The sequence below is a fragment of the Gouania willdenowi genome, chromosome 11, assembly GCF_900634775.1.
Source record: "Gouania willdenowi chromosome 11, fGouWil2.1, whole genome shotgun sequence".
Taxonomy (NCBI): domain Eukaryota; kingdom Metazoa; phylum Chordata; class Actinopteri; order Blenniiformes; family Gobiesocidae; genus Gouania; species Gouania willdenowi.
The window spans coordinates 7,473,494-7,498,435 of NC_041054.1; the positions used below are offsets into that span (position 1 = coordinate 7,473,494).

At 38.3% G+C, this 24,942-nt stretch overlaps 2 protein-coding genes across 2 annotated transcripts; one reads left to right on the forward strand and one right to left on the reverse strand.

Annotated features, from left to right (window-relative positions):
- Nucleotides 1-6,506: 6,506 nt before the first annotated feature.
- mrps21 (mitochondrial ribosomal protein S21) lies at nucleotides 6,507-8,329 on the reverse strand. Its single transcript, XM_028461467.1, has 2 exons — nucleotides 8,193-8,329; nucleotides 6,507-6,920 (listed from the first exon to the last, which is right to left on the reverse strand). Exons 1-2 carry the CDS (start codon nucleotides 8,273-8,275, stop codon nucleotides 6,740-6,742), a joined length of 264 nt encoding a protein of 87 aa, XP_028317268.1. The 5' UTR covers nucleotides 8,276-8,329; the 3' UTR covers nucleotides 6,507-6,739.
- A 4,872-nt stretch (nucleotides 8,330-13,201) lies between these two features.
- Nucleotides 13,202-18,846, forward strand: crabp2b (cellular retinoic acid binding protein 2, b). The gene is made up of 4 exons (XM_028461335.1): nucleotides 13,202-13,448; nucleotides 16,845-17,023; nucleotides 17,323-17,439; nucleotides 18,550-18,846. The coding sequence occupies exons 1-4, from the start codon at nucleotides 13,367-13,369 to the stop codon at nucleotides 18,598-18,600; spliced, it is 429 nt and encodes a 142-aa protein (XP_028317136.1). The 5' UTR covers nucleotides 13,202-13,366; the 3' UTR covers nucleotides 18,601-18,846.
- Nucleotides 18,847-24,942: the final 6,096 nt, after the last annotated feature.

Below are 24,942 nucleotides of genomic sequence, written 5' to 3' on the forward strand. Positions count from 1 at the left end.
AAGAGCTGTGCATATTGAGTTGGCGAATTCCTTGGACACAGATTCATGTATTCATGCCCTGCGTAGGTTCGTAGCCAGGAGAGGGCAGGTTAAGTTGATTCGTTCCGATAATGGAACTAACTTTGTAGGCACAGAACGTGAGCTGCGAGAGGCAGTGCAGGCAATGGACAATGCTAAGATTCAAAGTACTTTGGTGACAAAAGGCATCACTTGGTTATTCAACCCTCCTGCAGCATCTCATTTTGGTGGCATATGGGAACGTCAGATAAGAACGATCCGAAAGGTTCTCAACTCTGTTGTGAAGCAGCAGACAATCGATGAAGAAGGGCTGCACACTCTGATGTGCGAGTTTGAGGCGATCATCAATAGCCGCCCCATCACGAGAGTTTCTGATGATCCAAACGATCTTGAGGCTTTAAGTCCTAACCATCTACTTCTGATGAAGGTCAAAACTCGGCTTGCACCAGGCTTGTTCAACAAGACTGACTTATACTCCAGACGCAGATGGCGCCAAGTCCAATACTTAGCAGATTTGTTTTGGAGACGTTGGACTAGGGAATACCTACCGGATCTGCAGCAGAGACACAAATGGACTCATCCAACAAGAAACATCACGGAAGGTGACGTTGTTCTTGTTGTCGACGACACAGCTCCACGGAACTTCTGGGTGATGGCTCGTGTGATCCAGGTATTTGAAGACAGCAGGGGACGAGTTCGTCAAGCCAAGGTTAAGACAAGCTCAAGCGTTTTCCTGCGGCCAGTAACTAAGCTTTGCATGTTGCTTGAAAGCGATATGTAGGTTCCCATGATTGACATTTTGCTCAAAGAGAAAGCGGTAAAGGCTATTCTCCAACGGTGAGTCATGTTCTGGAACCTCTGACTCCAGTCGCATTTTTTTTTTTTTACCAGGATCCCACTGGTGTTATTGTTTAAAGGTTAAACTCAGTTAAAAATGTACTTAAGTCTGCGTAAAAATACCAGCTGGGATGTGACTTATGCAAATTTAATTGTTCGGTTATTTGTTGCATACAGTTAATAGATATATGGCTCTTTTGTATATTATGTAAAAATAATTGTTTTGTGGCTCACAAACACAATTAGGGGCCGGAATGTTGGAGCCATCTTAATCGGCAAGATGGCGCCGCGGATGGCTGCTGTGGTGTGTTGGTGCGCACTTTTTTGTCTTGTTTTTGTCGTAAAATCCGCAACTGGCTGCTCTTATTCAAGAGAAGAGCTCTTGAACGTCAGGGCAACAATCCCCAAAGATTTATTTCCCACTTTCATCGCTTCCTCTGTGGATTTACTGGACATTTTACTCAAAGGTGCGCTCACCTTTGCTCACGCAGTGAAGCGCCGGAGGAGAGGAAAAAGAGCTGGTGCGCTTGTGCGTCTCCGCCAGCGCGGCCGACGCACACCGTTACCGGTGATATTCCTCTCTAACGTGCGCTCACTGTGTAACAAAGTGGACGAACTCCAGCTGCTGTTGGGTAGAAACAGAGACTTCTCCTCATCTTCATGGTCATGAAGTCCTTTGAACACATCAAGGACATCACCGACCCCCACCTGGACCCCCTGCAGTTTGCTTATAGATCCAACAGGTCTGTAGACGATGCTGTAAACCTGGCTCTCCACTTCATCCTCCAGCACCTGGACTCCCCAGGCTCCTACGCCAGGATCCTGTTTGTGAAAGCTCTGCTTTCAACACTATAATCCCAGCTCTCCTTCAGGACAAGCTTTCCCAGCTGAACGTGCCAGACTCCACCTGCAAGTGGATCACAGACTTCTTGTCTGACAGGAAGCAGCACGTGAAGCTGGGAAAAACCATCTCTGCTCCCCGGACCATCAGCACTGGATCTCCTCAGGGCTGTGTTCTTTCTCCTCTGCTCTTCTCCCTGTACACCAACAGCTGCACCTCCTCTCACCAGTCGGTCAAACTCCTGAAGTTTGCAGACGACACGACCATCATCGGTCTCATCTCTGATGGAGACCGGCTGGTGTCCTGGTGCAGCCAGAACAACCTGGAGCTCAACGCTTTAAAGACAGTGGAGATGATAGCAGACTTCAGGAAGAACCCAGCCCCCCTCACCCCCCTCACCCTGGGAGACTCTACAGTGAGCTCTGTGGAGTACTTCTGCTTCCTGGGGACCATCATCACTCAGGACCTCAAGTGGGAACTGAACATCAGCTCCCTCATCAAAAAAGCTCAGCAGAGGATGTACTTCCTGCAGCAGCTGAAGAAGTTCAGTCTGCCAACAAAGATGATGGTGAACTTCTACAGCTCCATCATCCAGTCCATCCTCTGCTCCTCCATCACCATCTGGTACGCTGCAGCTACGGCCAAGGACAAGGCCAGACTGCAGCGTATCATCCACTCTGCAGAGAAGGTCATCGGCTGCAATCTGCCCTCCCTCCAGGACCTGTACGCCTCCAGGATTTTGAGGCATGCAGGAAAGATTGTGGCCGACCCCTCCCACCCCGATCATAAACTGTTTCAATCTCTCCCTTCTGGAAGAAGGTTTCGGTCCATCAGGACCAGAACCTCCAGACACAAAAACAGCTTCTTTCCCTCTGCCACCATCCACATGAACACACCCCAAGTCACCTACTGCCATACACAGTCTGGAAACACACACAGGCTTCATAATAAGCAGATCAGGAGACGAATGAATGAATAAATGCGATACAAAACAAAAGCATGGTATCCCTATGAGTGGGTAGAATATTTAGTGCATTAGGTTAACAGTTTGTGCTCAATGTTGAAAAAAGCGGGTGCTTTTCCATATTTATAGTGTTGTGTTAGTACATGTGGATTTTTACAGATTCTCCTGTTCGTGAATATATCATCATTCTGTATATGTGTATACAAGTAGTTTGTTCAGGTTAGTTAGGGTGACCCTATGTCCAGTTTTTCCAGCACATTTATTTATTTATTTGTTTTAACTTTTATTCACCAGGACAGTCTCATTGAGATTAACTTTTTTTATGAGAGTGCTGGTAGCAGTCAGGTTTAAGGGACCTTTCTCAAAGTCACTTTGTTTGTTTGATGGGCACATTGTGCATGGGCCAGAGAGAAAAGAGGGCAAGATGGACCAAAAGAGAGCAAATAACAAACTGTTTGAATTTGAATGTGATACCATTCTATACCAGATAACTGGAACAAAAAATATGACATAGCCCTCCACAGTTTAGCGTCATGGCCACTTGTATGGTTTATATAGACCCTGAGTCAGAAATCTCTCTATCTATATTCTGTATTCCTATTAAAAGGTCACCCTATGTAAATTTCATTCATAATTGTACACGTTACTGTCCACCTCTATACATACTCGATAATCTCTCTATAAAAGCAAAGGATCTCTGTCTGTCTGTCTGTCTGTCTGTTTGTCTGTGTGCGTGTTTGTTCCTCAAACATCTCTGCGGATCAGGATCAAACTGACCTGAGACTTTCAACATGGCTGCTGCTTGGTTCAAGGGTGTGCGCCGTCGGATTTGTTTGGACTGCACTGATACCGTTAATAAATTCTTTTGTAAAGCATTTATGAAATAATTTATAAACAGTATCATTCTCAACAGTGATGATGTCATCAGTCCTACCTCTACAGTGATGATGTCATCAGTCCTACCTCTACAGTGATGATGTCATCAGTCCTACCTCTACAGTGCTGATGTCCCACCTTTAAACACAACCTCATTTGGCCATCCATGAAAAAGCTTCTTACCCTCCCACCTTTCTATAGCAATACATACTTCCTACGGGCACTGCACTAGTGCTTTGTTAAAGGACTGATAAACTGCTAGAATAGAATATTCAATAAAGTTGATATTTTAAACCTAAATACATTCCCTTGTTTGCATCTGTGATTTAAAATTAAAGTTGTGGCCCAGATATATCCAACTAGTTCTGCATGGCCTGCATGTTTTTGGATTTAAGGATAAAAGGCAGAGATGCATAGAGGAAGAACTCATGGAGACACAGGGAGAACATGCACACCACACAGAAAGCAAGTGGTCTCCAACCAGCGCTTCTTTACAGTTGTGTGTGTGTGTGTGTGTGTGTAAGGTTGTCAACACTAAATGAAAACAAAGCTTCCTGCAGGCTTCTTACAGAAACATCCTGTCTCCACTGAGTGTTTAAAAAGCTTCAAGCTGTCGTTGTCATTGTAGTTATGATGATACGTCTGATAAGATTAGACACAGTCACGGGTTTATTAAAGCCAGTGGGAGGGATATGATTGGTAAGACGCGCTTACATAATAACGTAATAAGATGTTTGCTGCAGGCGTGTATCACCTCTATTGTCACATGCTGAATAAGACGATTCTACCTACAGAGCTACAGATAATTTTGTTGCATGTTGGCTGAACGCTCAAGTTGAGAAACCAACAGAAAGCATGAGATAAAAAGTAGTTTTGAACAACAGTGAGCATCTATTCTCATGAAGTGGACACAATCATGACGAAACAATAGTGCAACATGACTTTCTTACATAACCTGGCCAGGGTCAACAGGGCGCTTTGGGTTTGGAAGCACTATGGAGTCCCCGTGCAAATTGACCAATCAGCTGTTTTTGTCGCTGATGTCATCTTATGCAAACAGGCTGTGGCTTGTTCCTAAAGTTTAAATAAGGAACACTCAGTTCCAGTTTTGTTTTTGTTTTGTTTTGCACTTCATTTGAGATAAGATTTATATAAATATCACAGGCCGGGATCATTGACTGGTAAAGATGCCACATGAACAGATCATTATAGGGGGTGAATTACTGTGTAATAGTATCCTATAGTAGTGGTTCTCAACCTGGGGTCTTAGAGTCGTAGCTTGGGGGTCCGTGGAATAATAATAAAAAAAAAAAAAAAAAATTATATTATTCATGTTATATCAAAGATATAACAAAGATATGGTTGGGGCTTGGGTACTTGGATCCAAAAAGTTGGAGAACCCTGTTCTATAGTATAGATCTGTATAATAATGCACATGAAAATAATCAATCCTATTCCTTGACTACTGTTATGATCTTATAAGGGTTCCCCCAGCTCCAGAAAACCCTGTTTCTTTTGCTGGTTACCAATGGCAACATAACCTGTTTGCATTATCCTATTGTGTAACAGTTTATTATTCACAATATTGTTCCATGTTCCTTATTTTTTTTTGTAACTTTTTCAAAAAAGTATAAAAGTTCACTCTCGACAGGTCTCATCAAATGTTTAACCTGAGATAAGGAAACGTTATAGATGATGAACTGATCCATTACTATGGGCTTCAGCGAGGATAGTCAGTCTCTTTTGGTGTAAAATATAGGTCATAATGCTCCTCTCGGTCCAAAAACCACAGGACAGGAAATCAAACTGACCTGGTAACCTTCCAAATCATTCAGTGGAGTGAAAATTGTTTAACTTCCCCTGTGTGAAGCCATTGCACACATTAAAGCTTCCCACTGTGGCCCTCACAGCCTGACGGATGTTAGTAATAGGCAGCTGACACCATCTCTATCAGTGTACATTAGGAGCACACTGGGCAGTGGTGACCTCGAATTAAGCTACAGTGAGCTGCTGCTCAACCAAGTGCCCATTCACACAAAAACATCTCCCACGTTTCCCAGTCTTCCTCCAGTAAACAAGGTCACTGCCTAAGCTTTAATGCATCCTCTGCATGTATGGGCCCTGTCAGTGTGATCACTGTACAACAGACATGTGCAACAGTCGGCCCTCGGGCTAATTATGGTAGGATCCTGAACAGTAACGCACAAAATTGCTTTAAAAACACACAGGATGACAGAGAAATACACAGATAAAAAAAATAAATAAAATTCAAAACTACACCAAAGACGACTACAAAAACATATACAATCGGACAACAAAAATACCGAAATAAAAAGACACACACTGAACAACAAAAATACATAAAATCATTCCAAAAATACACAAAAGGACAACAAAAGTAGACAAAACAAGACTCCAAAAACACAAAAAAGAAACAAAGAAAATAACAAAATACACTAAAAAAAGGCACACAAAACAACAAAAATACAAACAAAAAAGTGAAAAATGTACAAAATGACAAATAGACAAAACTTCACCAAATAAATACAAGACTACAAAAGCACTAAAAAAATAACAGAAAATTATATGCCAAATGACAATAGAAAACACAAAAACTCCTGAAAAACACAGACAATCTCCAAAATAGACCTATTGCAAAAACACAGAACAATAAATAAAAACTCAAAAGAAAAAAACATACAAGTTGATAACAAAACTACATAAACTCTCAAAAAATAATTAAAAAAATATAAACAAAAATGACAACAAAAGCTCAGATTGGGTATTTTTCTAAATGCTGACATGAATTTTGATAATGTGGCCCTTGGATCAGATAAAATCCCATTTTTGTGGCTCTCACTGTGATCAAAGCTGTCCCTCTCTGCTGTAGAAATGAATGCTTTGTTTTAAAAAACATAATTAAACAAAGAAAGTACATGAATGTTATAATAAAGACTCCAAATGCAAACCTGATGCTCATCTGAGAGTTTTTTCTTCCGTTTATTTGAATGGAAAATGCAAACAGCCATAAACACACTGTGGTCTTGCTTCAGAAATGACGCCTTTATCTCCCAAATGTTAGTAACACAATACATTATACATGTCGCTCATGTCACCATGTCCAAAGATACATTAGATGTAACATTTACACAATGTGAATCAGGCTTCAGTGTCTTTGATGGGCGTACAGTGCTAACGTCTCCTCAGCAGCCCAGCCAGGGATCAGGTCTGTTGGTCTTGGAGATGAAGGCGATCTTCCTGGCCATTTCCGAGTGATAAATACGCCTGCACCTCTCAAAGTTCTTCCTCTGGCGCTCTCGGCAGGGCTTCTCATAGTAGCGCTTGCGCTTCGCTGAGTCGATAATCCCATCCTGACTCAGCACCCTGGAGGGGGCAGGAAACAGTTGGTCAAACACTGAAGAATATAATAAAACCTGGGATTAATAATTACAATGAATGTGTAAAACTGCTAAGATTGTGAAACAAGTCAGAAATGTTTTGCTTATTCCTTTCAGAAATAGAAAATGGATTTGATCATCGCTAACTAGGGCTGAGAGGTTTTGCCGAAAAAAAAAAACCGATTGGATTTTTTTCCCTCAATGCACTTAGAAATGACTCCAGACATCAGATATATTGTCAAAAGTGCAACTCTATTGCTGTGATTGTCCTCAAGAGTTAAAATGCATAGAACAATCCCTAAATAAAAAGTAAATGAGGTTCTGTCATTCAACAATTTTAAGTTTTAACCCAGGTGTAAGCAAAAGTGCAACAGCAAATTCACAGTAGCTTCAATTTTCTGATTTACACAAATCAGATAACTACATATTTTACAATATATAAAATTACAATTAAAAATATAATAAACTCTTCCCTTATTTTTTCAGCATAGTGTGAATAAAACATTAAACATGCCTGTGGCACACATATAACCTACTCAAAGGGTAAACAAAGAGGGTCTGAAAAAACTGTGGTGGGAGAAATTTAAAAAATGAACGAAATTTTTTAAAACAATATTCTTTGCAAAATAAAAATAGTTTAATCTACAAATTCGATAAATCGATTTTTATTTTTTTTTGCTCAGCCCTATCGCTAACATTTAGAACTATGCTAAAGCTGATAGAGACTATTTGTTTTCAGATAAATTTAGGTCACATGAATTAAAGATTATTTGCTCAACAAAATAAGGTTGAGATGTTATTTTTAGCTCCAGTATTTCCAGAACTTTCCAAAACTTCATGAAAACATGTAGCGTGTGATCAGTTATTTATATAGATTCTATAATCTAATATGTCGTTCTGTGTTGCAGTCATGACAACGCTGACTTATTTAGGCATACATTCAATCGATTAGATCACTTTTATTCCCTCTAATTTGTAAGATAGGCGTTCATTTATCAGAACTGTACATTTCATTACAGCCAAAATGTGAATTTTTCTTACAATTATGTGTTGGCTACAAGACAGGGAATATAACATGTACATCAATTTAATTACGGAAATAATTTGTTTTTGTGTTTCTAAGGCCGATATTGGCCAGCGCATGCGCAGAACCGTGACATTGAGCGGAAAGCTAAATGCTATCTTACGTAAGTCCTGTTTGAAGAAAAGCAAACATGAAGCCAAAGCCACATTTTTATGATTAAAACACGTGTTTAACCTGGTCAGATTCTTGTAAGCAGCGTCTACGTTTCCATCCTGGACCATCACTGTCCGCGCAATGAAACGGAGATGTCTCGACATATTGAGAGGAGTTCACCCGGAACTTCATCCGATGAGAAACTACAACCTATGAAAGGTTCCGGACCAATAAATATTACAGTGATTCACCGCTAGGTGACGCACTGCTCAACATCTGGATAGATATCCATAAATGCTGTGTTTTTAGATTGACGAAGGAAGTGTGTTTTATATGAAGGTATATTTGTGTTGTTATAAATTAATAAATAAAAGTCAGGAACTCTCCTAAAATTTAAGAAACACATCAAATCTGCAATGGTAAATAGGTATGACAATTAGATTTGAAAATAAATAATATGAGATGTTAGATATTTGATCAAACTGAAAACTATGGTGTTTTTGTTATTATTATTATTGTTATTATTATTATTATTATTATTATTATTATTATTATTATTATTATTACTTTTTCTTCTCTTTCGTTTTGTGAATTTTGTAAATACAGCACATAAAATGCTTCAAAATATACAAATCTGTAAATATTTAGAAGGTTGAATATTAATAGATTGATCCAAAGGTATTTATTTAAATGTTTTTTTTAATGAAATAAATAAAGATAATTACAAAAAATTACAAAATTAAATAAAAAAACAAAAAACAAAAAAACGTTGCTTTAATAAAAAAAATTAAAGAAAATAAAACCTTTTCAGTCAGATTAAAAAAAAAAACTATCTTGAGTTGTGTTTAAATTCAAATTTTAACCACCTCATGATCCATCCCTAAAAGCACCTTAAAGAAAAAAAAAGAAAAAATAAACATCGAAACTACTTACTCATGTCTTTATACAGGTAACACAGATCATTCTTTATCTGCGTGTAAACATTTAACACCTTTAACTATTGTTAGGTTGTAGAAGCTACATTTTGTTTCAATGCAGGAAAACATCAATGCAAGGGGGGACACCCTTGATCAAATGTTGAGACAAGTTTTTTAAACTAAAATTTTCTTTTATCAGGTATTAAAGCTACATTTCTTGTGGATTTTTTCTTTAATTTAGGGTATTATCTGCATTTATCCGTTCATTTTGCTGATGTTTTTCAATAAAACCGTTTGGTTGTTAAAAGTTGTGAGCTGTTGTCTCACAGGAAATCACATCTGTTCTCAGGTTCAATTAAAACCCTGCACATGAACACATCTTATTTATTTTGTGAACAAATGTTTTCATTATGTTGAACCATTTCCTCTCTATATATATATTAATAAGTGCATGATTCTTTAAAAGGAAATGTGATTTATAAAGCTACATCTTGCCCTTTCTGGTCCACTGTTATTCTTTCATCAGATCTTTTCTTCTTCATTCCTTCTCATACTGAGCTGCTGCTGGTCTCACTCGGAGGTCAGCTGGAGGTCAAACATGCCACAATATTTTACATGCACAATTGTTTTTGTGTGCATGCTTTCTGTCTGCACAACAAAGCCAGTGTGTTTGTTTTTGTTGCCACTCTCTATGGTTGTGTATTTATTTACATGGTGCCAGGATGAGGAATGCTCCGGCAGCTCCACACAGATAACATCACCGCTCCTTTTGTTATGTGAATGTCGTGCATCATGTTTCCAGAAGCAGCTCCTCTCATCCCAACCTAATGAATCTATCTTGGCAGAAACACAGCAGGACAGAGAGAGCGAGAGAGAGAGAGAGAGACTGAGTTTAATTATTAGGAAGAGATCTAAGGATTTAAACCAATTTCTCTTTTTTAATTTACCTTTTGTACGCAAATTTAAACGGTGATCCGGGGTATGCTATGAAGCTAGATAATTATATCTTGGATTAAAATCTGTTAATCGGCTTCAACTAACCAAACATTCCCTGTCAGAGAGAAGCTGTCCTACAAAGGTCGATAACAACACGCTCATTTAAGCCAAGTGTTTTCAGCCTGAGTATTTACGGAAGTAAAAAGATTGCAGCGTCTGACCAATCAATGGAGAACCTGGCAGACCAACCTTTTTCACAATGGAGGAACAGCTTCTCATCTCAAACAAATATAATGAATTTGAATCCATGATGACAGCGAAGAGCAACAGTGTTAGTACAGCGTGCATCAGGAGGGAATGCTGGCAGCGAATTGCCAACTCTGTGAATGTGTAAAAGAGTGAGATTATTTATGATATTAATCCATTGGATGAGATGATAAACGGACAACGCGATCAGTTTCACTTTATTACAACGCACACATTTTTCTATTCAAGTTGACCTGTTCATCACACACACACACTGGGATGAGAGCACATTGTTTCACAGTCGTAGTATGTTCTTGCTGATGCGGTCAGCCTCACTAGCATATGAATGAATGAATGAATAAATTAATTAATACGACTTCACCCATCCGCGCATACGGATTAAGACATAGACTTCATCAGCTGACTGTAGATCAGTCCATCAGATATAAATCAATATCTTTGCTAAAGGATGTCATCTTTGTTTCCTAAACGCAGCATTCAGATCTGCACCAACCCGGATCTTCTAACAATAAGCAGGTTGTTTTCTAAGAGAACTGATTGGTCAGAAGGCGGGGCTTTAGCACTTGCTAAGATCCTAGCCAGAACAAAACCTGGTGCCAACCAGGTTAGTCGTTCAGCCTAAGTTACCATGGTGATTTAGCTCAGTAAGATGTAAGCGAGCTTCGTAGGATAGCACACACTGATTAAATCCTGGAAATTAGCACAGTAAGACGTAATTTCACTTCGTAGCACACCTAGGATGTCCTATATTCTTTTCAGCTTTGTGTCCCATGCACCCATTATCTCTTTTTTTCAACATTAAACTCAGATTTAAGCCTTCTATTCATCAATTTTTGATGTTTTGGCTGAAGAATTTGCCACATGATGCCGACCCAGCAAAATATGGTTGAAAAGACATTTTTGCCATGTTTTAACAACATCAAAAGTGAAAGGTGAAAGGTTTCTGGTCGTAGTACTATGCACTGAATATAAATTTTGTAAGTTAACAAAGTAATTATTTAAAAGTGTTATATCTTACCTTCCCAAAATGTCATACCTAATTGTAGGAACCCTTGTAGTCGACTTGTACCAGGATCAGATTTGTATTTTTGGTTTGTGTTTGTGGGCTGTTATGTTTGAAGTTGTTAGTAACAACTTCAAACATAACTTATTACAATACATTTTCTTTTTATTTATTTATTTTTAGCTAATTTTGTCTAAATTAGTTCAAACAAAATGGTTAAAATAATTGCGCTACTTACCCCAAATGAGAAGTCCTATTTCCAAAGGCTGTTTTTTGGCCACACTTGGACCAAATGTGCTAAATGTGGAATAAGTTAGACTAATAACAACCCAATTTCAACAACTATGGTATATTGTGAAAAAAAATTGGACCTACAGTAGTTGGAAGGCCCAATAGCAACTCAGTGTCTATGGTTCTGCAGGAGATTTCTTCCTGTTAAAAGGGAGTTGTTTCTTCCCACTGTCATTATATGCTTGTTCATGTGGTTCTTGTTGGGTTTTTTCTTTCTTATTATGAATTTTAGATTTTGATAAGCACATTGAGATGACTTTGTTGTAATTTGCACTATACAAATAAAGTTGAATTGAATTGAATTGAATAATTTGGACCAATTTTGACAGTCAAAAACCCCCCATTGGACTGTCAAATAATAACTGAATTTCAATGACTATATTGGTGCTAAATTTGGACCAATTTTGGTGTTCCAAAAAAAATACCCAATTTCAATGGCTACAGTATATTTGGGCTAAACCGAGGCTAAGACGGATCGTCCAGATTTAGCCCAAAAAAGAATGTCTAAATGACATTGGGTGCTTGGTGGGTGTTAAAAAGTTAAATTGAAAAATGATTCCATGCACCCCCTGAGAAGTGTTCAATAACCATAAGGGGTACACGTACCCTTGTTTGGGAAACACTGCATTACTGTACATCACCTTTAAGTACAATGTTTGATGTATAAAAGCTGATTTTAGCATCCTCTGCTCTCCACACAGGTGAGTAGTGACACGTCCAGGTTGTTTGCAGGCTCATGTTCACTGTTTCCATTTGTCTGTGGCACTCTAGTCATTGATTCTTTTTCGTGTAGACCTGTCAGTGCAGTGTGTTTACAGCATGGTGGCTACTTCCTTTTGTCTCCAAGTCTTGTCTGCTTTTCACTTGCAGGAAAAAAACATGCAGAGCAGGATGAGGGAGGTCTGTGGAAATAAATGAGTGTTCCTGTGGAATGATCACCTGCTCAGGTGAGGAGGAATCCCGCCTAAACGCTTTAGAAAGCAGGAAAAAGTGGCTCCAGCTCCCTTGTAATGGTCTAAAAACTCATCCAATGTGAAACCGAGCAAGTTCAAAGTTAAATGAAAACCAGGTGAGATGGAAACACAAGCCAGAACAAGTAATTAAAAAAAAAAGAAACAGTGCCTTTTTCTCATTGAGTGACGGTGTTGATGGCCTCTCATTGGCTGGATGGTTTCCTCCAGCTGGGTGTCTTATCTTTTTCTCTGTCATTGCCACCTTTCTCACCCCGAGCTCACCAAACCTCGGCTCTAGTTTCACATTCCGCAACACATGGCGCCAGGTTGGATTGTGGCCTTTTGATAGCCAGGAATAAAGAAGCCATGTGGCATTTAAAAAAGTAAGAATAATTGATGTATTCTCCATCAATATAGATCCAATCTGCAACAATTCATCAGGGTATGTTCAATGTTTGCATTGTAGCAAATTGTTGTGGCTGTTTTTTGATTCCTCTCAGTACTATTTAGGGAATCCGTTACATTCTGTCATACTTGTTGTACGATAATTAAATTCCCATCCCTCTTGGTTTGCATCATGGCATCAAAGGATTTATTAGAAGTGCATTTTTCCAGCTCGTCTCAAAATCTGTCACCATGCTGTCAGAGGTGGAGAGTAGACAGAACCAGAGGGGGAAAGTCCCGCCCTGCCTGCAGCCTCTACATTGGCTGGACCAGCATCAGCTCCTGGGGAACTGTCAGCCAATGAATGGAAGCCCAGACGGAGGCAGAGGAGAGTATATACTCCATGAACTGGTTGACGGAGAGGCAGACAGAGACCAGGGGTAGAGTCTACTCTGCAGCTGCAGTCAGTAGTTTATCATCTGGAATAATTACTTCTGCAGGAAAATGGAGGGTCAAGTCACAGATTTCTCCGGAAAGTGGACCATGAAGTCTTCAGAAAACTTTGAGGAACTTTTGAAAGCTTTGGGTGGGTAGAAGTAATTGATTCCGTCCTTTTGTTCAAAAACTTTAACCAAAATAATTCATGTTGTTTTTTCATTTTATTCCCAAAACTTTCAATCATAGAGGTTGCCAGTTTAAAAATGAGGGTTGAATCCCATTATTTTCAGCCTTTTCTTTAGATACAAACTCAACAGCTGGTACATTCATCTGTTTCCTTATTTTTTGATTATACTTATACTTTGTTGCCAAAATCATACATTAGAATAGTTTTTTTTTTTGAGTGTTGAATTGAGAATTGTTCTTGAGTTACTTCATCAACAGTTTTATGCACTTTTTGTTGTCTTTTTTACAACTTTGCTCTACACGATTAAGATCATTTAGTCAGATGTGTGTTGCTTTCTGTCTGAATAATTACCCACATTTGTTCACAATGTATGCATATCTCCTCATTTCTGTTTTTGTTCGCCGTAATATTATCTGAAAGTATGAAATTTGAACTGGAGCACAACATTGTTAAAGTAGAGCACATGGGTTGAATTCCCTTCCTGCAAAGCAAACTCCTGGTTAGTTTTTGTTGGTCTAGTTAAGCCACACCAGCTCCAGTTGGGACCACTTTCCGGTGTGGAGATGCAGGAGCAGAGGAGGTCAAGCGCAGGCTATCCGTAGGCGTCCATTGAAAATCTAAAGACAAATAGCCTTTGGAGGGGAAAAAAAAAAGTTGATTAGACTTATCTGAAGCCAGGTTCTGCTCATGCGGTTGTAATTAAAGCCAGTGTAAACGGAACTAAGCCCTGACGTGGGCCCCAGCAGACAGACAGCACTCAGACTGACTTTCCTTTACTGCCAGGGGCCTCTCTGACCCACCTTCTGTGTGTGTGTGTGCGTGTGTGTGTGTGTGTGTGTGTGTGTGTGCCTCTGTTGGCATCACTAACATCGGCTAATATGCTATGAACTGAATCAGATGTGTCGACAGTGTTGAAACACAGATAAACCAATGTGAGTTTGCATTCCCACAGTTTTCCCAGTTTTAAACCTAAACAGCTGCTCTACACAAAGTCAACAGAAGTCTACTTCACTTTATCCACTTTATCTTGGCACGTGTTGAGTTAGCTACAGAGAGGATGAGAACTTTTGCTTTCCCAATGACATTTTAATGAGAAGTTGGTGTCGGTATTTCAGATAAATCCTCTGCTCCATCAAGCAGCCCACGAGTCAAATACAGTATGACCGGCTTTACCTCTGCTAGTTTGAGCCCAAAGTATTCAAAACAAATCTTATGATCACGTAAAGGATTTGCAGCCAAAAAATCAAATCAACATCAGATGAAAGCATAATTAGTGCCATGGGTGAAAGCGTGCAATAACGCAATCTCTCAACACACAATCACCTCAATGAGATCACAAAGGTTTGCGATTAACTCGCACGAAAATGTCCCCAAGGCCTTTTATGATAAGAGGAATCATTTCAAAAAGGAGAGTGACTAACGGTTAAAAAGGCCTCTTCCAACAGAATTATCAAAAGAAAAACCAGACAGTTGAAATCTAGTTTCTAAGGTGACATAAACTCAACAAAGCCATAACGTCAGCTCACTTGTGTGCACACTGCCAATCTTTTCAACAAAGTTATTGTTAATCAGCAAAAATAATGTAGCACCTGGATTGAGGCCTGTTTGGTTTGGCAGAGGTTAGCAACGCTGCTTCACATCTAGAAAATCCTGGACTCTTGTCTATACTGTTGGAGTGTGAGATCATGTGTGCTTTAACTCAAGAGAGCCCAGTTTACTCCTGAAGACAAAAAAAGTACATTAGGTTAACACTAGCCTTTGATATTTTCTGAGAAGAAAAATATGACGGTTACAATTCGATTAGGGGCCCCTTCTTTTCGGCAATTTCCACTAAAGTTGTTTTTCTCATTTATTTGTGAGTCAAATATTACAACAGTTGGTGCTAGAGAATCATTGACACATACACCGTTTTTAAAATGACTACTCCTCCATTAATGCTTGTTGGAACTGAGTCATTTGACTGAATTCTCGGGGAACGTGGTACGTGCTACTCGGCGCGGAGACATTCCGCGTGCCGTAGTTCATCCAAACTTGTTTTTCTATTTGAGCAGCAGTGAGTGTAGCATGAGGCGTGGTTCTGTAGCAGAACTTTAACTGAAGATTTCATATTTCATATTATGTGTCAGTCACTCAGGGTCATCATGGTACTTGGTGCAAGCATTTTCTGGGCGATTAAATCTTTATTTTATAATAATAATAATAATAATAATAATAATAATAATAATAATAATGGCTTAGATTTATATAGCACTTTTTTCAAGGAGACTCATAGCACATACAGAAACCATTAGTCATTCACATCAGTCACTCACATCAGTCATACAAGTGGTGGTAAACTACAATTCAGCCACAGCTGCCCTGGAACATGCTGTCCGAAGTGTGGCTGCCATTTTGTGCATACCTGACCACCACCAACATTCATGCACAATTCATACCCATTCCCTGTGTTTGAAATCACATAGGCCGCCTAAAGTACTACTCATACTAAGTCTGACGTCAAAATGAGTATGTTGTGCGTTCACACTAGATAGTATGAAAAGATTGAGTATGCAAGAAATACCCGGATGTATACTATATGGGGACATTTTTAATGTATGTACGGTGGGCACAATAGTCATACTCAACCGCCCCATGATGCATTGCAAGCAGAACATAAAATCATCCTAGGATTGGCTTCAAGCTAAAAATTAAACGTCTCCTTTTCAAAACAAAAGCATCTCTTCTTGTCTCCCATTCGTTTTTAACGCTTTTGTAAAACGGGAAGTATTGTCAGTAGCACAATGAAATGACGGCATGAAATGTGTTTCCATGAGTTTTATGGATCAAATGAGCACATGTTGATATTGTACTTGGTCTCTTTCTGACTTCAAATGTTTTCAGAACTTTCAAAAGTGGCGAATCAACAGAGATATTTAGCCTCAAAGTGTGCTTCAGGTTTTTCTCATTGTAGGGTCCAAATGCATCTTGGGAAATTTAGCAGTATACTTCAGTGGGAACGGTCATCATCCTAACCATACTATAGTATATAGTAGACAGTACATACACTGAGTTTGCAGTGCATAGTACGGAGAATGCCTTTTCGAACACAGCCTAAGTGTCCAAATATTGTGACTGTGAGTAATGATGTAAATGTAGTTTTCAGGTGATGTAGCCTCAGTGAACCCAACCAGCAGAAATATTCTGATTTGTTTCCAAGTCTGAGCTCAGTAGGAAGGGACACTGGGTGGAAACTGGAACATGCTTCGAATAAACAGATTGATCAAAAACCACAGCTGGAACTCACAGCCCGGGGTAGTAACTTATTGTGGACCACCAGAGCTCAGCCTCCAGTGTGTGATCATCTGTTTGTGTGGTCAGGCGTCAACGTGTTCCTGAGGAAGATCGCGGTGGCGGCTGCCTCCAGCCCAGCGGTGGAAATCAGCCAACAGGGAGAGAGTCTGTCCATTAAGACGTCCACCAGTGTCCGAACCACCAACGTCACCTTCACCGTGGGTCAGTCCTTCAACGAGGCCACGGTGGACGGGCGTCCCTGCACGGTGCGCATCTCTACGCTCAACACATGCCTGTAGAATATCAATGAGTACATTCCAGGATATAGCCAAGGACAGCACTACTCGCCACAGCACTGCACAAAAAGAAACACATGGAAACAGTTAGGATGCAAGTCCAGAGCTGAGTGTGACGAATACAGAGCTCTGTTTTTAATTCCCTCCTGCCTGCTCAGAAAGTGATGAAGGACATGACATTAAGATGTACTATGTGACCAAAACCAAAGTTAAGCTTGCACCCAAAGATTGTCAAACATGTTAAACTCTTCTTCTGTGACTTCTTGCAGAGTTTTCCCAAGTGGGAAACAGACAGAAAGATCAGCTGTGAACAGACTTTACAGAAAGGAGATGGTCCAAAGACAGCATGGACTCGAGAGCTGACCAATGATGGAAAACTCATTCTGGTAATGTTTTTACATTCATGATCCTTCTTTTTAAGTTGAAGAGTAGCCCTGTAGACCAACAGGAAGCACATTACACCAAAATTGCCAGGGTTAGTGAGTCAGGAAAAGAGGAAGATCAAGTGCAGAGCTTACAGTTGTGGATTTATGAAACAAAATCTAAAAGTAGGTGCAGAGACAGAGCCGTTTCTGTCTATATGCAGACTATGCAATCACATGAGACCCATCAAGCCACTAGGAGGCACTAAAGCTGAGTTGTAGGCCACATCAGATCAAAAATAAAACTTGTCTGCACTCACTGACAGTGTGTGCATATTTTTCTGTGTAAGACCGAAAAAACATCCATGAATTATTTTGTTCTAGGGAAATGTTTAGTTTGTCTTTTTAGTGTAAATTACCTCCTCAGTGTTGGGCTTAATGCAGAGAATAAATTTCACGTATGTACCCATACAAAATGTGATGACGTAGTCGGTTGTGTAAACCTTCTGATGCTTTCTATTTGAGGCTGAGTTTGCACTGAAATAGTTTACATTTTGAATCAAGAAAACCCCTTTCACAAAGGGTAGAACTTAAAAAGCTTAGTGGTTAGCACGTCCGCCTCACATCAAGAAGGTCTTGGGTTCAAGCCCTGGGGTGGACACTTGGGTCCTTTCTGCATGGAGTTTGCATGTTCTCCTCGTGCTGCGTGGGTTTTCTCCATGCTTGCTCCCACAATCCAAAAAACATGACTTTCACTGATGAAATAATAAAGAAAGTGTCTATTTGTACGGACAACCTCCGGTGCTATTGGTACGTTTACCGAAGTACAAGTACGTAGCGTCTTAGGGTTAGGGTTAGGTTATAACCCTATATCGCAACAATTTTCACGGTTAGGTTTAGTCTTAGACCTAAACTGGCCAATGACTGACCTATCACGTGACCTAAACTAGCCAATAAGGACAGCTGCGTATGGATAGATTGTAGGTATATTGATCCGGCAAACCATACGGATAGCCACAGCCAATAATAAATGTATGAGTCAATATTTGATGATTTCAAAGATTTTTTTTTACTATGTGGGTGGAAAAATGCTCAAATGTAAAAACAAACAGTTGTTCTTCCTGCTTCTTTCAGACAATGACTGCTGGAGACGTCGTCTGCACTAGAGTTTATGAAAGGGAATGAGGAGAGTTTCAGACTTGTCGGCGGTTCATGTCTATTTGCATTGTTTTCTTCATCATCATCATCAACATCATCATCATCATCATCATCATCATCATCCTCATCATCCTGTCAGCCTTAAAGTGCTGGATTTTTCTCTAAAGAGCTTGTTCCACAGAAAAGAAGCTACAGCTTCAAAAAAAAAAAAAAACTCTTAATGTAACGTATTTTATCCTTAAAAAGTTGTTAATAAAAGTGTTTTTTAACGAGGACCTGTTTGATATTATCTCCTCTCTCTGTTTCCATTGCCTCCTTCCTGAACCTCCCTCCTGTTCCTTTTTGTCGTTCATCTGCAGATCATTTTTACATTGCTTGTCTATGGTTATTTCACACCCTTTTCCCTCACATCTGTCCACTGGCAGATGCAGCACCTTGTCCTCTGTGTGTTCTCTGTCATCATGTGCTCAATAATGCTGAAAACTCCCAACGACGGTTCAGATTTAATAAACTTTTGCTATGAGAGACACTTGGCAAAGAAGGGGGGAAACAGGGAGTGGAGAGGAAAATGAGTGAAAGGAATAGGAAACGCATGAGAAAAGGGTTTCAAAATATCATGAGGGGTTGTGCTTCCTTTGCTTTCTTTCCCAGCTGTTAACTACTTACAGATTGTGCTCACTTTTTTGGTTTTATACGGTACCAAGTCTTAAAAGGCTTCAATCTGCATGAAAACACCAAAAAACGACAGTACATATTGCCCGATGCAGTTTTAAATCTGATGGGATTTTTTTTTTTTTTTTTGCGTTTGTTTTTGTCTTTTGGACAGCAAAGTTATTTAGTTACAGTCTACGTAACGTAATCATAGTTTATCCTCATTTCAGTAAAGTAAATTCAGAAAGACTAAATTGCAAACGTCAAAATCCAGTATTGTTAATTAATTCCCACCTTTTCGAAAGAACTTAACTATAGAAGCGGATTAGGGCCAATTTTGAGGGAGAAAATAATTTTGGTCAATTCAAGAATACAATACAAAATGTCAAAAATAAAGTCAAAATGTCGAGGTTAAAGTTGAAAGTTCAAAAATGAACTGGAAATACAATATCGTGATAAAAGTCGAAGGTCTGCTAATGAAGTCAAATCTGGAAGCTGACTTTAATCTCGACATATTTCAACCTAGTCCTCGAAATTTCAACTTCCATCTCGACTTTGTTCTTGTTTTGCCCAAAATTATTTTCTCCATCAAAATTGGCCCTAATCCTCATCCGTACTTAACCCTTCCTCCAAAAACCAAACTATTTCTGAATGTATTTAAAGTTTTAAGCATTTTCCTCTTCTACTCTTCATAAATGTTAACATTGTCTTAGTCATCATGCATTTATTTTTTTTTGTTTTTTATGTGGTCTTTGTCTTGTTTTCTTCTGGTGGAAAAACTAAAATCTAACAAAAACGAACAGCGTAGATGAAAGAAGAGAGAGACAACACTAATTTTGCCGTCGTCCAATGAATACAACACTGAAACCCAATATCACTGCTTTTTTTCTATGAAAGAAAAAAAAAAAGAAAAAGATCTTTGTGGGTCTCACAGGCACTTCCTCCACCGTTGATAGACTTTCCAGAGTGAGGAGACCACAAGTCGTCTGTTTATGAACACGATGCTGACTAAGCAGCTGACATGTGTGGCCTTCGTCAGGATGAACAATCTCTTCTGTATCAATGGGTAGCAGTTTTTCCTTCCAGGAACAATAAGAAGGTTTTACACTGAGGTTTTGCTATATTTTACCCAAATGTAATTAATTAATTAAGTCACATTGGAATTAAACTAACATTTTTTTTGCAATGCAGATAAATACTTCAATAATCAATCCATAAATCAAAAGGATTCCATTTAAGAATACAGAAGAATTTACTCACAAACAAGTGTCAACGGTTGAAATGAATTGCCACTTGCAAGGTTGTTTTTGACTCCATCACAAACACTGGGATTGTTGACAAATGGTCATGTGACTTAAATTTGGGAAAAGTTTTGCGTATTGCATTGTGGGATTGGGAATCCCCTAGAAAAACTAAAAGACAGCACCAAAGAGGAAAAGTTTACATCATTCAGTGATGTCTTTTGTTTCTTCACCAGACAAAAAAGACACCATTTTTGATATGGTATTTTAATCATAACTCTGCAAGATATTAAATTTCGTTTGTATTTGATAATATCAACATCACAACTTTCAAACTGTGAAAACACCAGAAATGTGCCGTTGGTAGTTTTTTTTTTTAGGGGTCACGCTGGTTTCTGGACGAGACTAACCTTTGGATGAAATACATACTGTTAAAAATGTGGAGTTATTATTAGGGTTGGGCATCGAATACCGAGTATCAATTGGTCCCGGGACTAACTTTCCGATTCTCTCGGAATTGTTCAAATTTGTAAGTTTCGATTCCTACTTTCAATACCCAGTCCGTCGACCGGAAGAAGAAGCCAACGATGACACCAACGAAGAAAAATCAGAATCAGAATCAGAATCAAAATCAGAATCAGAATCAGAATCAGAATCAACTTTCATGGCCATGTAATGTATGTTATACACGCGAGGAATTTGACTTGAACTGTGCTCTCTCTAACAATGTAAACATTAAATAATAACAATCAACTAGAAAAAATATAAACATAAATATAAACAGTAGTTAAAGAATAATATGTAAAACTAAATAATAATAATAATAATAATAATAGTGCCATCCTATTAAGAATTCAACAGAAGCATTACTGCGCAACAATGAACCGTGTGAATATATACTGTATGTATACAGTATATACATGTATACATTATACATTGTATACAATACACAGTACGATTGTCTCTTAAAAGAATACGAATTGGTATTGGAATCAGAATCGAAACCGGAATTGATGCACAACCTTAGTTATCGTCTCCATCAGAAACTTTAAAATCTTGTTCCTAAAGCTGATATCCGGAGTTTCTGATGGGACGTCTCGATGTCCCGCCCTCATCAGCTCCAGTTCCTCCCCTTGCCTCTGCAATCTACCAGAAGTCACGCCCCTACTTTTTTGCACGCGAACATAACAAGGTCGCATCAGGTCACATTGATATAGGTCTATGGGTCAGGTAAAAGAATCAATCATTTTACTGTAATAAATCATATTTATCTGTTTGCTCTTGTTTCCGTGCACAGTTCTGCATTCACTTTGATTGACAGTCTCAAAAACAGGAAGTCGAAGGTTTATTGGCTGGGCACATTCGGCAATCGTTTCCGTTTGTATAGGGGTCTATAGAACGAAGGAGGGACTTATATACATTAATGTATATGAATGACCACCGGCAGTAGACCATAGTAAAAGACTAGTTAGGTATTTTTATGAATTTCAAAGGAATCATACATAAACATAGATTTCTTAGAAACTCCGGATATCAGCTTTAAGAGAATGAAAGAATGGGGATTTTCATAATGGATAAAGTTCATGTGATGCTGGAGGTGTCGTGAAGTGCTTTTAAAGTCCTGGTAGTGGATATAACTGTAAAATCCTTCAACACATGAGTCCTAAATCACCTTAAAACACACGACTAATTTTAAAACTAATGCAAACTTTGTGAAAAGATTTGCACGTCATTGCATTCTCTCCAATAAAAATATTCTTTATATATGTATCTAATTGATGAAAGGGAGAAACGGTGCTTTGATGTGTGAGTATGTTTCCATTGGACGCTGAAACCAGTCTTACTGTATAAAAACCACAGCTTTCTAACTGGGAGGGATTGTGACGTTCTCCACTGTTTGCTCAGTGAAGAAATTGCACACATGCACGACATACACTAACGTCATAACTGCTTATAATTCCCCCTCCTGCCTCGTGCTGCGTGGCTCTAAGGTTTATAAGAGACGTCTGAACCAATCTTCTCCAACCAAGGTCACTTCCCACACCTATAATGAGGCTGTCTGTTCATTCCTCAGGCGGTGATGTCATGGAGCGCTGCACTAATCTGATTGGTCCAGGAATGCTGTGGTTTTATGATTTTGAGTCCCTCAGGTCAGACCACTTCCTTTCAAATAATTCAGACCAATTTCCACATCGGTTGTGAAGACATTTGATCAGGAGGAATTACAGTAAATGTTCACGGGAATTTCTGAGGGGAATTTTGGAGCAATGAAGCTGTCCAATCATAACTTTTAAAATATGCATTTTGAATACTTTTGAATATCCAAAGATACTTTAAAAAATCAGTTTGCATGAGTCACAAAACAAAACAAAAAAACTGTATGCATTTTTCTAGTTAAAATGCAATAGTGCAGGGGTGTTAAACTCATTTTAGTTCAGGGGCCACAAATTTAATGAGGGAAAACTAGTCATGTCAACATTATTGTGCCCACGATGTCCCGATACAACTTTTTCATTTCCGATACGATACCGATATTGCAGCCTTGTGTATCGACCGATACCAATATTGATCCGATATCAACATGAATCATATATTACATTTTTGTTTTTTTTATTTGTTTTTTTAATGATAAAATAATAATGACTTATTTTGTATGAATGTTACTCAAACAGAGAACAATAGTCAACAACAGCAGATATGAGATAAACTGACCCATTTATTATTAAGCAATTGGTTACAAACATTGTAACCTTCAACATAATATCTACAGTATTCTACAATTGAATAAAATACATAAAAAATTAATTGGGGAAAATAAAAAAAATATATATATAGCATATATCAAAGAATCCGGAAAATTGAATCCGATATCCGATATTTGTTTTCAGGCTAATATCGGCCCGATATCGATAGGGATTGGGACACAACCCTACTAGTTTGCACTTCTATGTCTACCAAAAATACAAAATGTGTAACAAATTGACAATATCCAAGCATTAAGTGATAAATACCAGTCCCAACAGGATCTTCACTTTAAATTTCTTTGATTTTGTGACCAATTTCTATTTAATTAAGGGAAATATTATGTAATTATTTAATTTCTAGTTTTTTCAACAGTTCAAGATTAAAAATGAACTGTCAATATGCGATATAAGCACAGGGAAAACTGTGAGTACATTCAAATATTGTTGAGTTTCATTTACACAATAGTTTATGTTTTCGTCTGTCTTTTTTTTTTTTTTTAACCTTTCTCCTGTGAGCCAAATTAGATAGCCTAAAGGGCCAGATTTGGACCCCGGGCCTTGAGTTTGACACGTGCAATAGAGGTTTTTCCCCCCTTTTTAAAATATTATTATACACTCAGACAAGATAATAATGTTCCCCTTACAGTGAGGCTGTTAAAGCTGTAATCTTGTTTCCCATTAATGTGGATCTCATCCACTATAACATGTGAATGTGCCAAATCATGTGAACTACAAATAGAGAACAGAAAGACTTATTTTTAATCAATATATGCTTCTTTGTGTCTCTGGAGTTATACAAATGTTATATTCTACAGTGTTATGGCCTGAATGTTTCAAAGAAAACTATTTGATAATGATGGAGGTAATAATAGAGATTTGAGTATTTGTTATTCAATCAAATAACGATTCTTCAATACAATAAAACTTTCAACAAAAAAACTGTACTTCAATAACAAAAAAAACAACTTTTCAATCAAAGAAAAAAGTGTTTGAATAGAGCAAATATTTGACAACCGAGAAACACTTTGAACACTTTTTCATTTGATTAATAATGTTTATTTATTTATTTATTTATTTATTTATTTATTTATTTATTTATTTATCTCAACTTCTTTCTGACTGAATAACAAGAACAAAAATCTACCTCCATGGAAAATGGAAAATCTGCTCTTTTTAATTCATACAAATGGATAAAAGTGAGGCACGATGAGCAACAGCTTGTTCTCCCAAGTTACAAGAGTGACATCTAGTGGCAGTAAAAGAAACTGTGCCTTTAATATGAGAGGAGCTGCAACGTGAGTAATGCAACAGTTATGTAATAATCCACAAGCTGGAGAGTTTACATAAATATGTCATCGTCACTGTTTTCAAAACTTAAAATTATTGTTGCTTAGATTATTATATATGTTAGTTCCCAAAACTTTAATATTATTTAGAACTCATTATAAATGTAATTTCTCTGAGTGCTGTTCAGAGAAACGTGTATAATTTTCACACATGTTGATGCAGAGAAGAGGAAAAGCACAAAGGGAGGTATGTAATGTAGATGGACGGTGGAAGATCAATGAATAATTGATTCATTCACTCCATAATCTTAATTTGATATTTTTCACCCTGCACAGAATCCTATTGAGTTTTACAATGTGACAATTAATGTGTGCAGCTGTGTGACTGTGTTTTTTTTTTTTTCCTCTATCATGTGCCTGACTGAAAATCACGTGTATCATTTGGGA

What these genes read in the sequence shown, in the direction of transcription:
- mrps21 (XM_028461467.1), bottom strand. Translation starts at nt 8,275, where the DNA reads ATGTCGAGACATCTCCGTTTCATTGCGCGGACAGTGATGGTCCAGGAT. An exon ending in GCTTACAAGAATCTGACCAG is followed by an intron (nt 6,921 to 8,192) that starts GTTAAACACGTG and finishes TGCCCCCTCCAG; the next exon opens with GGTGCTGAGTCAGGATGGGA.
- crabp2b (XM_028461335.1), top strand. Translation starts at nt 13,367, where the DNA reads ATGGAGGGTCAAGTCACAGATTTCTCCGGAAAGTGGACCATGAAGTCT. An exon ending in GGAACTTTTGAAAGCTTTGG is followed by an intron (nt 13,449 to 16,844) that starts GTGGGTAGAAGT and finishes TTGTGTGGTCAG; the next exon opens with GCGTCAACGTGTTCCTGAGG. An exon ending in ATGATGGAAAACTCATTCTG is followed by an intron (nt 17,440 to 18,549) that starts GTAATGTTTTTA and finishes TGCTTCTTTCAG; the next exon opens with ACAATGACTGCTGGAGACGT.